General features: G+C 36.4%; 1 protein-coding gene across 1 annotated transcript in view; it reads right to left on the reverse strand.

Moving 5' to 3' along the window:
• Window positions 1-387: 387 nt before the first annotated feature.
• LOC102606094 (zinc-metallopeptidase, peroxisomal-like) overlaps window positions 388-13,872 on the reverse strand; it is a 24,182-nt gene continuing 10,697 nt past the window's right edge. The window contains exons 12-26 of the mRNA XM_006350129.2: window positions 13,667-13,752; window positions 9,930-10,016; window positions 7,501-7,604; window positions 6,452-6,554; window positions 6,241-6,336; window positions 5,974-6,163; window positions 5,740-5,801; window positions 5,353-5,457; window positions 3,995-4,196; window positions 3,703-3,911; window positions 2,963-3,087; window positions 2,794-2,845; window positions 2,610-2,696; window positions 1,640-1,762; window positions 388-933 (exon numbers count right to left, since the gene is read on the reverse strand). Of these exons, the coding sequence (XP_006350191.1) occupies window positions 664-933; window positions 1,640-1,762; window positions 2,610-2,696; window positions 2,794-2,845; window positions 2,963-3,087; window positions 3,703-3,911; window positions 3,995-4,196; window positions 5,353-5,457; window positions 5,740-5,801; window positions 5,974-6,163; window positions 6,241-6,336; window positions 6,452-6,554; window positions 7,501-7,604; window positions 9,930-10,016; window positions 13,667-13,752 (1,901 nt within the window). The 3' untranslated portion in view covers window positions 388-663. The remainder of the gene's footprint in view (window positions 934-1,639; window positions 1,763-2,609; window positions 2,697-2,793; window positions 2,846-2,962; window positions 3,088-3,702; window positions 3,912-3,994; window positions 4,197-5,352; window positions 5,458-5,739; window positions 5,802-5,973; window positions 6,164-6,240; window positions 6,337-6,451; window positions 6,555-7,500; window positions 7,605-9,929; window positions 10,017-13,666; window positions 13,753-13,872) is intronic.

Consider the following 13,872-nt stretch of genomic DNA (forward strand, 5'->3'; position numbering starts at 1 on the left):
AGTGGACTTTAGGCCTAACCTAATCACAAATGTTAGTTCATAGTGTGAGAATTGTCAAGACAATATAAAAAGACCAATTTCTCATACCCACATCATTGTGAAAACTCAACACCTCCTCAATAGGGGCTCTACATCGATTTGGATGAACCTAATTCTGATACCATGTAAAAAAAAATAGACCTTGTGTCTGACTCAACCCTAAAAGCTAGTTTATTGAACAATGATTGTCCAAGACGATCTAAAGAAACCAATTTCTCATCCCCACACCGATGTAGAAACTCAACTATGTTCCTGGATTGACACATACATGAAACCTTCACTTTCAGATTAGGCTTTATAGCAGATTACTAAACCCACAAGAATTTGAAAAAAACAAAGACAGAATGATACTCTTGTGATCCAAATATCTCCAATCTGCTATAATAAGAAGGGTTCATTTCATTTCCTTTTTAACAACGGAAAAAATCACCTAGTGTTTTTTCTTTGTCGGGGATTTGAACCCCGGTCTCTGAAGCAAAAGAGTTTGTTTCATTTCCTTTTTAACAGTTTATATTTGCACTGTACAAGGAGTAATAGCTATGTCTATAGTGAACAAGTCACTTCAGAATAGTGTTCAACTAAATATCTCCATCTCTTGGTTTGTATTTTCCTGTACTGTAAACTTCACTGATGATCAACATCATGAGCTTTCAAATGGACCAAGTCTCCCTTCAATGAATGGTGAAGAGGGCGAGATCTCCTGAAACAGAATATATCTTCAATCTGGATGACGTTTGGTTCAACTGGATCGACTTTCTCAGACTTAAATTCAGAAGAATGTGAGCTTCCAAAGACTTGTAAGCTTAATGACTTCCGTTTAGGAGCGCCAACGTTCACATATTCATTAAAGAAATCGATCAGGTCCGTTTTGGTTATCTGCTTCAGTGCTGCAACCTGATTCATGAATGTTAATAAGCACTGTCCCATCATATCTGGTAGTATATAAGTCAAAGTTTAAATACTTGTTTTAGAGAGAAAGCACGTCAATGAGGCAATTATCCTACCTTATGAACTCTCAACAACAACATACCCAGTGTAATCTCACAAGTGTGGTCTTGGGAGGATAGAGTGTACGCAGACCTCACCCCTACTACCTCATAGAGATAGAGAGGTTGTTTCCTATAGACCCTCAGCTTAAATAAAGCCTGCCAAATAGTACCTTAAGAACTCCCAGAAACTAATAAAGGAAGATTATCAACTTTCAGGGAACAATGAGCCATAGTACCTTTTAGTCTTTTACTGGTTTATTCAGCATTTTAGAAAGCAAGAATATTTTTTTTAATAGAGGCATTCATGCCTACTTTCATGCACCTTGACTATCCACCAGCACCTTCGCCTACCAAGGCTTAGGTCGATGGGAAGAAATCAAGAATTATATTCCATCAAGGAGTCAACATCTCGTAAGAAAGACTTGGAAGAGTTCTTTCTTCTTTATATCCCTTAAGTTTGACCCAAAGGTGCCAAACACCCACCACCCATGCCAATTATACTCCCTCTCCCGGAAAGGGAGAAGGAAAGACATACAATAATCTCCTTTTACCTGTCAATTCAATTCACGGAAATAAAAACTGGCTTGATATGAATAAAAGAAAGCCCATACCTCATTTTCAATTCTATCAAATCTGAGGGTGCCACTAGAAATTTCCCACCAGAAAAAATTAGTTTCCTCCGGTAAGTTTTTAAACTTCTCAAGCTTAATATCAATAAGTGCATTGACTTTTTTCTGCATTGTATATGATAAAATCAAAATCTTAGTAAACGAGGCAAAATATTTAAGATTGCAGACAAGTGGAAATAATTAATAAGCTTCACATCAAGCTAACATTTTATTCAGCACCATCATTTGATTTTGACTTTATTGCTTTGTTACTGACCGGGTTTATTATTTCAGTGATGCTAATAGAAGAAAGGCATTTAAAGAAGCTGATGTATGAAGCCACATAGACTTATCAATTTTCTGAGTACCAGAAGATCAGGATAGCAGATACATCACATTATTTCTATCCTCAGCAAAAGCAGCAAATGATTGTTAAGTACAAGAACAGTCGGCCAAATAAATTTCTCTTGCAGGGTTACTAAGTGCATCGTGATGAAGATGTTATGACAATATCAAACAGTATCTAAACTAAGCACACCTCTAATTTTTACTGATTGAAGTGTCACAATTTATGCTGCCTCGTATAAACCGCGTTCCTCATGATAAGTAGTTCTTTCCAATGCTCTCATAGCAAATATTTTTCACATTGACTTTGCCTACCTTCTCAAACTTTTTACCTTTATTCTGGGTATTTTATGATGTTCATCTTAAGATATTTCCGTATAGATACTTCTGATAATATTACTTTCCTGAGAGTGGTCACAGTGATGCCATTGTGTTATTGTTGTTGTTCTGGTATAGTTCTTTTTATAATTGCAGTGTCCAATTCAACTTGTGAGCAACTAGATTAGTACTGGACTCTGGCTACCAAGGCTCAAGCAGATGAGAAGAAATTATCCAGTTTTTGTTTTTGCCTTCTGGAGATTCGAAACAATTCTGAATGAAAATCTCAAAAGGAGGTTCAATAATTGACCTTAAACTCATCATCTGACATGTCATGAAGCTGAGTTTCCAAAGTCTTGAGAAATGCCTGGAATCGTGACTCGATATATCTAGGATCCTGCATTGTGGCTAACCATTAGTCTCTCATACTGAAGTAAAAGGATTTTTATAATATTTCTTCGTTGGCTTACATACAGAAGATATGATGTATTTACCTTGACTGATGATTGAACTATAAGCTGCAGTCCACGAACACCAGCATCGCTCCTACAGTTTAACAACATTACATTGGTTTCAGCAGTGAAGTAAAATTTAGTAGATGTACCACATGTCTCCCAAGAGTTGAGACATTCATAGAGTATTAAATGAGAAGTGTTGGCATACGTCCGTGAAAGTGATGTAATGTAACCAAGCTGCTCAACAGATCTAAGCTGGTCAAAAGCTGGTTGCTTGGCTATCAGAGCAAATAGCTGCAGTTTTACATTCTTGATGTATTCATCTGAATGCACCTGCATATTTTAGTTTGCTTTTGTATCAGATCCTTCCAAAGAGCCAACTTAAGAAAGATGGCCGAACTCATAAAGAGCCAACTTATAAAGATAAGATATCCAGCAGATTAAAGTTGTTCAATAGGAAAGGTTTCGCATTTTGTTCATTATAAACTTTTGACAGCTTCTTCTTAAGTACATACAAATTATTTGTCTAGCCACAAGTCAGTAGAATGGCCAAATTTCAAAAAAAATAATTGGTTCTGCGATTATAAACATTTCAGGTTTTAAATTCTTTAAAAGTTCCTACCAGTTTTGATCATTCAATTCTTGCTATTTCTATTTAACTGTTCTTACATTACTTGTTCTGTACAAGTAGGAGTTAATTGCTAAACAAAAGGGAAACCCCATATATAAGGGGGTATAATGGGTAAAGGATAAGGTCTGCATACACCCTAACCTCCCCAAACTACACTTGTGGGATTACACTGGGTATGTTGTTGTTGTTGTTAGAGGTATAAAAATAAGCCTTTGCAGAAGAATATGACTTTTCCCATGGGGCATCCAGTCATATATATGATACTACTACAAAAATGACATTGAAAAAAAGAACAAAAGTTGTAACTTCACATGTACCTGAATGTATTGGACAAGAGCAGAATTTTCATCAGATGTATTTAGGCCCTCTGCAGCATAGAAGTAATTCTTGCTCTCTTCAAGATTTATAATTCTACTTGACGAATGCTCAGACGCAAATAGGGCCCGAGATAGAGGCTGGGAACCCTTGTACAAAGCATCTTCAACGTGCTGGATCATTGAAACCGCTTCCTTTGAGTCGATGTTTCCTGAAAAGGGATAATCAAAAGGGTGAATATGCTACACAGCTGACAAAAATCCTAGAGAAGTCTAGTAGGGAAGAAAAGAGAACCTGCTATGTAGCACTCCAGAAATGTCCTTGATAGAAGCAGAGGATAAAATTTAACAAGGTCATCAATTTCAAGATTAGTAAGAACTTCAAATTCATCATTCCATGACCATGAGTGTTCCCTAAGTATTAATGAGCAGTAGTACAAAGCTTGCTCGTATGGCTGTTGAAACTTGACGTTTTGATATTGCTTTAGGAACAACTCCTTCATAAGATAAAAAGGAATCTGTGAGAAGGAATTATCAGTCCATGGCTTTGGATTCAAAATGTTAGCAAACTGCAATCACAATTGTTCCATTTTCCTTTCCTTATCTAATTTACTCTATGTTTAATATTCCTGGACTTACAATAAGGTATACGGGGTAACTAAAATCCGCCTCCCAAGTGTTATTACTCCCTCACGTTATCCTTCTTTCTCAACCTACGTCTTTTACCATTCAAGGATTACTACATTATTATTAACTAAATCATGTCAAGTTAAGCAGCCGTAACTATTAAAATAAAAAAGATTAGGCACTATATGCTATATCTAACCCAAAAAGTATGCTTTGCCCAAAATCATAAAGAAGTTATCATGCATTTCATTTAGTTTTTAGTGTTTTTGAATACCTAATTGTAGAGTTAATTATAGTACTGAAGAGAACTCAAATGTTGTAATAGTCATAAGTTTAAGACCACATCAATACGAGAGTTTTTCAAACAGTAGAAGTCCTTTTTTTTTGGAGGGGTAACACAACTCAAGTAATGCAAGTCTTTTGTCATGACAATATACTAAAATTATTGTAAGCAAAGCTGACTGGGAAATGTAGTGGCTCAATCATTCAGTTGCAGTTACAAAGATCAGAATTAGAGTAAATATTGCTCCATGTTGGTGTTTCTTTAATATACAAACACACAACAAACTAATTAAACAGGAAATAAATATTGGCAAACCAGCCAAAAATGGAAACAGTATTGACTGAGACATATTTGTGCCAAGCAAGCCAAGAATGCACTCTTTGATGTAACTGTTGACAATACAAGCTGAATGTCCATAACAAGTAAAGAATACGAAGAAAATATCCCCAACCCTATGATATGAATATAAAATGTCTTAACAGAGTTCAAGTTCCTCAAATCAAAAGTGAAAATGTCGTACATATCTTAAGCAGGCCTAGATCCTTAGAATCTTATGTAAAAATGTGGCCCACTATTTGAAGCAGGCCGAGATATAGCACGCTTGTGAACCCCTGACAGGAGCAATTCATTTCAGATACAATTAGATGCAGCAATTACCATCAAACAATCTGGTCTTCAATCAGTGTATCTGCTTGAACGATAAGACTTGAAAGAAACTGTAAGGGATGACAATAGACCCTTACCTTGATAACAAAGAATCTGTCAGGCTCAACTTTGAAATTGGTAATCCTATCAATAACTTTTTCTAGTAAGATCCTCATTTTATGATTATATCCAGACACAGTAACCTGAAAGGGAAGAAAATCAAAGTGGGAGGGTACAATGTCTAAAAAATGATGCACATGGGATAGGAAAAAATGACAATAATCTTAAGCCGAATGAGCATAATGCTTTCCCAAAGTGCAACCAAGAAAAAAACCCTACACGATATTCCAACCAAATAATTATGTTTTTCTTTAAATTGAAAACACGGAGGTTAGGAGAGAGTTTTGTGAAGATTAACTTTGATAAGTTGTATTATTGCTTAGAGAATTCCATTCATGATGATGATGCATGTGCAAGATAAATACCTCGAAACCACTACAGTGACCACTTATCCAATAACCGAGACCAGCAATCTCGGCATCGTAGGCTGAAAGATGCAAAGCAGATTAGTTGAGTTAAGTGGATTTTCCAGTGAATTAATTGATCAGTATTTCAACTGTCAAAAAGTCCTTGGAATTTTTTTTAGATTGTTAGGTCCTTGCACATTTTCACAAAGGTAACATATAAAGAAACATGATATCTTAGTCTTTGATACTTGCCATATTCATTTAGATAGTCCTTCAGCAACCATACGAAAATGCAGGTAAGAACAGCTGATTCAGGAGAACTTCTAGATTGGGGACAGATGAAATCTATTATACAGTATCCCTTTGGCATGGAGAATAATGTATCCGGCTTGTACCATAACCTTGAGTAAGGGGATTTCCTTAACAACACCGGAAAATTCATCTGTATTGAAGGGAAAAACATTTCAGGAATTTTATAAAGTGAAAGCATGTGAAATGAGGTTTCGTTGTTAGTAATACCTTGTTCGAGACAGTTTTAATGGACAAATCGGTAGGAATAAACATATTAGGAACAGGTAGATGTAAATTTCCATCAGGAGCCTTCTCCATCCATTGCTGTAACATTCAAAGAAGTGCCATTGTACCGATCAATATTGACTTAAGCAATATTTCAATGCCAAATCTCCACAAAATAAAAAGCATCAGTATTTACAGATAACTGACTGCGCACCTCAATCATGGAGCTTGTTATTTTCTCTAGTGAATATGCAGTTTCATACCAAGGCTCCATTGAGTCTGTATTACCATCAAATTTTGTTGAAACCCAAAAGATTCTGTTGGAAATACTTTTTTGTGAGAGGGTACTCCCAAAAGATTTAGCTACAGTGTAATGATATATGACACCATCATAATTCAGTACTATTTATGCAAATGATACATGTTGAACACACTATCTGATGCTGGAAATTCTAACACACAATTTCTGTATTTTTATTTATCCGTATTATCCAGATAGCTGCCATGGATTCAGAGGAATGACTAGGAAATATTTTGCCATGATTTTATGATATTTAATGATGTAATAGTTTGGCAGCCTAAAATGATCTCACTTTTCATTAAGAAAAGCGATTCATAAGTATAAAGTCCCAATGATTGTATAATTGACCTTTGGTGTTAAATGAGCCTTTTTTTCGTGTTAAATGAGCCCAACAGCAGTAAGAGAACACACAGATGCCCACAAGAGTCTGAGCCACTGATAACAGACACCATCAGTCCCTTTCTCTCCACCCAATCAACATTTTCCATCCCGCCCTGCTCTACCGAAAGAAAAAGAGGAAACGCAATTGCATAACCAGAGTTTTTTGCTTGTCATTTCTGTTTCTTCACTCTCTATGTTCCCTGAAGGACTACCCAACAAACTATGACCCTGTCCAAAATGAATTCCTCAACTGTACCGGGTTCTTGTCATGTCAAAGCCATGAATCCAACCAAAGCCAAGTCCATGACGCAAAACAATTGTCTTCATTAGAGGTCATGAGAACCTGACTTCTATGCAGCAATAGTTAAAATTGAGCCCACCACTATCAGGACTAGAGTCATTAGACTTCCAATGTCATCCAATGGACATAGTAAAAAGCTTGACTAGAAAAAGAATAACATAGTCAAAAAGATATTGTAAGGGTTGGATTTTGAAATCAGCGAGAAGCTAGTAATGCAAGTACCTATTTGTATAAACAATAGTTCAAAAATATATAATTGTCTACATGGAGGCCAACTCACCTGACATTTTGTGGTGTGAGATCACTTAGAACTGCTTCAATTATGTCTGGACTGAACCTTGAAGGTAAAGATGACCCAACCAACCAATCTATCGGCGGGTAAAACTGGAAATTGATACAAATATACGCAGTTCTTATTCTTTTGTTAAGTCCATAAAAAAAATTATTATTAGAATGGCAAACTGGTGTGTAAAATGAATTTATAGAGTGTATACCTGACCACAATCATATCAAGTTATCTCAACTATCTATACTATGAGAATAAGAGAAAGACTGAGAGAATCTGTGAAGACAAATGCCTTGAGCCTGAAAGCTGTTGTGATGAAGACAAGAATCAACTTCCCAATCAAGGGGTTTTGCAAACATGAATTAAATTTTTTTAAACAATTTTTCGTAAAATTGCATCTTTATCCCGGGGCCTCGAAGGAAGGAAACATAGTTCTTTGCTTTGACTTTGATGAAAAAATTCCAGTTAAAATGGATTGGTAGTACCTATCCAATAATGGAATATGGATTATGATTGACTCGCTATTCAATCGGAGGTAGAAGGCCCACGAGTTGTGAACTTCTTTCTCCAGAGAAGAAGCAATGATGGTATCCAGGAATTAAGCATTGGCTAACTCTATGCTAGTGTAAATGAGAGCCTTGCCATTCGTTTTCTACTGAGGTCAGGGTTTTTTTGAAGACATATCCATCAATGAAAGGCTAGAGGCATGATCACTCACTCAACAATTTCTCTCTCGAGTGAAGTAGCTTATTCTTGCCCCGTGCGCTAGGGAGTCAGACTATGCTTAGTTCTCATTTATGATGTTTGCGCTGTGTGAGTTCTAGCTAGGAAGCAAGTGCCACAAAGGGTTGACAGGGCAGCTCGGCTGGTAAAAAAGAAGATGGTACCGAAGCGGGAGGCTCCTAGATGCTACTAGTGCAATGACTAATCTAATCTCTTTTCTGTACATTAACTTTTTCTTATGTAAACCCGGTGTGCTATCTAAGTCTTTTAACTAGTCCAATGGAAATCTCCTCTATTGCAGAAAAAGCAAAAAAAAGGGGACTCACTAGCTTACCCTTTAGACCTTTTTGAAGAAGGTTCCATTACCAATATGTTTACTTCGTTGTTATTATGGTTTCAGGCAATCTCTGGTTTGACAATTAATGTTTGCAAGGGTGAACTCTTTCCTCTGGAGGAGATTCAGGAAGCGGAGGACATGACAAGGGTGGTAGCAGGCAAAGCCAGTGATCTTCTGGCTACGTTCCTGAGACTACCAATGGGGTCCGCTCATGAAGATTAAACAATGAAACCTTGTTGTCGATAAGGTTCACTAGGAAACTCTGTCAGAAGAAGGAAAGATAACCTTAATCGAGTGTACTCTCTAATTTATTAACCTACCTTATGCCTTTCTTCACTAAGGCAACAACAATAATAGACGAGAACACCCTCACCCCTCTTCTTTTCATATGATTTTGCTTACTATACTATTTATCTGACCCCTTTTCATTAGCAGTTCTGAATTCTTGAATTTTCTGTGGAATGGAAAGGAAGAGATTTATCCACATTGTCATAATTAGAGAAGGTTACTTTCTATTTGAAGATGGAGGAATTGGGAGTTAAAGACTTATAGGTGTACTGGCATATTAACTTCATATGAAACTGCTTTATGGAAGCAAATCATGGGAGGACGGAGAAAATTCTCAAAGCACAAAAAATCTAAGGTAGAAGGGGGAGAGGAGTACATTTGGAGATAACACTGGTAGGGAGATAGCTATGCCGACCACTTTCCAGAAGCTCTTCGTCATTTCCACCACCACCACCAACAACAACAACAACATACCCAGTATAATCACACATCTGGGGAGGGTAGGATGTATGCAGACCTTACCCCTACCTCTGTGGGGTAGAGAGATTATTTCCGACATATAAAATACTTGTATGTAGACAGTGGGATTCGAACCGTTGACCTGTCATTCCTACCATGAGGGAAAAAAGAATGGTTGCGGAAGCGTTCCAGAGTCAACAGAAACTTTTGGGATTAGCGATCATAAGGAGTACACTCAACTGTATGTAGCTCCATGATGTAAATTTGGGATCCCAGCCTTTAGTGCTGAAGATTAATACACAAAACTGTTACCTTTGTCAAAAATAAATAAATATTTGATATCACTTGTTATTTCCTATGTATAGCAATGGAAGTATGCCCATCATTCGATTGTTCGTCATTGAACATCTACCATTTTAGGAGTTGGATATGTGATGGAATTGTAAAAAATCTATACTTCTAGAGCTATTTTTGGTTCTAGTATTCTGGGACCATTTTTTTCATAAAATATCAGTTGCATGAAGAAAAAAACAAGATAAAACGAATCAATGAGTACGTCAAAAGCAACCATAAAAATGAATCAACACCAAATGCAGGAATACGATTGTGAATGTACCTGCATGTTCGATGCAACATATACCACATAACCGATGGGAGAACTCTTGTCTTGATAATGGAAATTAGTTTCAGATATAGCAGAAAGCTGCATGTTTAGAATATATGTGAGCTAGAAACTTTGACTAAAGAACGAACATTTGTACATCTAACTTTTAATGAAGCCAATTCATCAAACAAAAAATGTAAATAAATAAAGTGATGAACATTACCTTTATAAAAAGTTGAAAACTTCCTATTCAATCATTGAACTATATCTCAATCCCTAACTAGTAGGGATAGCTATATGAATCCTTTGAATGCCTTCCACTCTATTTGGAACCATTTCATTGCAATACTATATGACAAATTATCTATAAAACAATGCAGTATTTTTTCTTTTTCTTTATCAAGAACAATAGCAGTCTTATTATAGCAATGCTTCGCTATGTGCCCACAATTGACCAATTATGCTTTTCTTTAAATTCAACGCAAACCAATCATCTAATGGAGTCGAAATATAGGTGACATCTAAAAGCTTCATATCTGTTTAGGAATATGGAAAAACAATAGAGTTTTTATGTAATCTATTATGCGACTAGATTAATTGATCTCTCTACTTGAATTTTGAGAAGGTTTGGTCATGTCCTATGTTGACTCCTAAATGCAACAGTTTGAAGATGTTGAAAGGAGATAAGGTAAACCTAAAATCACATGGAAGAAAATTATCTCGAAATACCTACAATCACTTGGAATATATACAACAACATACCTAGCATGATTCCATAATGTGGGGTCTAGGAGGGTAGAGTGTATGCAGACCTTACCTCTACCTCAGAGGTAGAGGGGTTGTTTCCGATAGACCCCTCCTCAAGGGAAAATAGTCCAAAGCAGTCCAGAAAAATAAATAATAGCAGTACAAGATATAACAGATAGTAACAAAAACAACATCTAGTAACAAGACAATAACTACAACAAAATAATATGATTGTAGAAGTTCAAGAAACAACAAATTATAACAGAAATCGAAGCACAAGAAACTAAGGAACTAGTTAGACCTAGTATGTAGGAGTTGATTTCTATTTGAATTTTGAATAAATAGTATTTTCGAGACTTTAGGAGTTTGTTATTTTCAGCAGAATTTTTTTGCTTATCTTTAGGTTTTTTTTTTATTAAAGTAACAGCTAGTCTATATTTATCCACAGGTATGCTACCTCAAAAGTGTAGTTCCCCTCCAAAAGTGTTGTAATTTACATAGGATCCTATAACTACCAAGTTACAGCTAGTCTATAGTTGTAGTTGTGCTGATTACTTCTGAGCTATCTAAGACTACTTGTTTACACCAAAAATAATACAAAGCTAAACAATTAAGCTTAAATCTTTGTATGTTGTTCTGCTTTCCTTCAAAACATCTTTGGTTCCTCTCTAGCCATACTGTCCACCATATACATGATGGAACAATCTTCCATCTCTCCTCCTTTCTTACTGCCTTTCCATCCCTATTCCAGCACTTCAAAACCTCTTTGATCCTTCCTGGTTTCACCCATTTGATCTCTCTCATATTGGTGAACATTTGCCACGGATGGTACGTCCACTTGCAGTGTAAGAAGAGATGGTTGACTGTCTCTCCTTGCTCTTCACACAAAAAGCACCTGGAACACAAGTGAAAACCTCTTTTGTTCAAGTTCTCATGTGTCAAAACTGCCTCCTTAGCTAACAACCAAGTAAAACAATTTACTTTATAGGGTATCTTAGTTTTCCATATCATCTTCCAAGGCCATTCTACTTCCTCAATGTCAACTATGTTGAGATCTTCGTATGCTGAGTTAATAGTGAAACATCCTTTGCTCCCCACATTCCATACCAGTGAATCCTCTTCCACAGACAGGTTACTGAATTGTGCTAGGGTGACAAAAAACTCTATTCTACACATCTCCCAATCATTTGAGTTTCTCCTGAAGTGCAAATTCCACCCCTGATCATTCCATAATTTTGCTACAGTTGCTTGTTGCATTTGACATAGGTTGTAGAGGTCAGGAAACCTTTGTCTTAGTGGAACTTGTCCACACCATTTGTCCATCCAGAAAGCCACCTTTCTGCCATTTCCCACCTTACAGTATGATCTTTCTAGCACCAGATCCCATAGATCACTGATAGATCTCCATACACTAGACCCATATGGAGAGGCTACCTCTGTTGTCATCCACTTATCCCTCATTCCATATTTTGCAGCAATCACTTCCTTCCACAATGAGTTCTCAGCAGATGCAAACTTCCATAACCACTTCATCATAAGGCTTTGGTTTGAAGTTTCAGACGCCCACACCCCCAATCTTCTTGGTTCATTTCTTCCCATTTGACAAGATGATAGTTCCTCTTCTCTTCATTTCCTTGCCAAAAGAAGGTTCTTCTGAGTAGCTCTATTCTATTGATTACACTAGCTAGTGCTGGGAAAACAGACATCATGTATGTTGGTAAGGCATCCAACACACTGTTGATCAAATCAACAATTTAGAAAAAAATACCTTAACTATCATGAGTAAGCATAGTTATCAGGTTTATGAATATGCTCACATATTCATTAGGTGTACACCCCCCCCCCCCTTCAAGAAGCCGTTTAGTGCATATGTTGTGGGTACTCACTTGGGTACATGTTCTACTTTAACCATACGCATTCTTCATATATTAAGTTTTACATGAACATTAGATAATTTTACTAAACACAGCACCAAGGAGGTACAGAGGATGCACAGAAGTCTGAATTTAGCTTTTTTTAGATGTGAAAGGAGTTCATAATTTTCCAGAATGCAATCTATATCCTTTATAATATTCATCCTAATATCCTACAACACAAAAACAATAATAATAATAATTACGCTTCATTCCCACACTATATATGATTTATCCATTGCACTCTATTTAGTCCCATATCATGTCATAACTTAATAATTATCCTTTAAGAGAAATTAGGGAGTGTGTGCCCAGAAGAACATGTCCCAACACATCATTACTATGAGGATTTACAAAAAATTGACTATGTTTACACAATTGTCAATCTATGACAACCATCATCCATTCTCTAGGCTGGAGATTGGCTATGAGAAACTTACATAGGTGAGTTCACTCTACACCAGAACCAGAAGTACAAATTTTGACAATATCTAGGCTTTACATATGATATGGGTTCACCTTTTCCCTCAAAATATCTGAGTTTTTTCTATTTGAACGGCCCAAAATATACTAAGGTATTTTCTCCAATTCTGTCTCTAAATTTCCTTGGTCCCTGTTAGCTGATCAAGCTTGCTGCAGATTCCCAGGTATCACCCACTGAGCTGCACATATATTCAGATAACATGCCCGTATACACTTCAAACAAGAGAGGTCTTACAGATTCAGTAGAATCTTACAGAACTAACACCTACTACATAAAGTAAATCCTTTCCATCTATAGATTCTGTGTTATCATGCTCTCTTTAGATTTATAAATTGGGAACAAAAGCTAATTGTGACATGACAAGTAAACTCTGTGATTTTTCTCCCCAACGTATTTACTTCTGGATGCACTTTAAAGTGAAGCCAATTTTGAGGAACATATGTGGATTGAATTGGAGGAAGAGGCAGAGATCACTGAGGAAATTTAGTTTGCTATGTATGTTTTCGATGTTTCATCAATAAATCTTCCTCTAACCTTGAAGGTATATTGTTCTGCTGTAAACAACTAAACACTTTTGTGTTTGATACAAAATTAAGTGCAACAACCTCATCAAATATCCATTTGCGGGCACCAGCTTGTCGCAGAAGGTGAATATATTTGAGCACCAGTGCTACAACATCCTCAAAATGGTCTGAAATATTATTGTGACATGAAGGTCAGTGTAGTAGACTTCCCGATAGAAGGTAAATTCCAGAAAAAATGGAGGGTTACGACAAACACATTTCCATTAAATTACTGTCCACATAAGGGC

Source organism: Solanum tuberosum, unplaced genomic scaffold (genome assembly GCF_000226075.1).
Source record: "Solanum tuberosum cultivar DM 1-3 516 R44 unplaced genomic scaffold, SolTub_3.0 scf00118, whole genome shotgun sequence".
Classification (NCBI taxonomy): domain Eukaryota; kingdom Viridiplantae; phylum Streptophyta; class Magnoliopsida; order Solanales; family Solanaceae; genus Solanum; species Solanum tuberosum.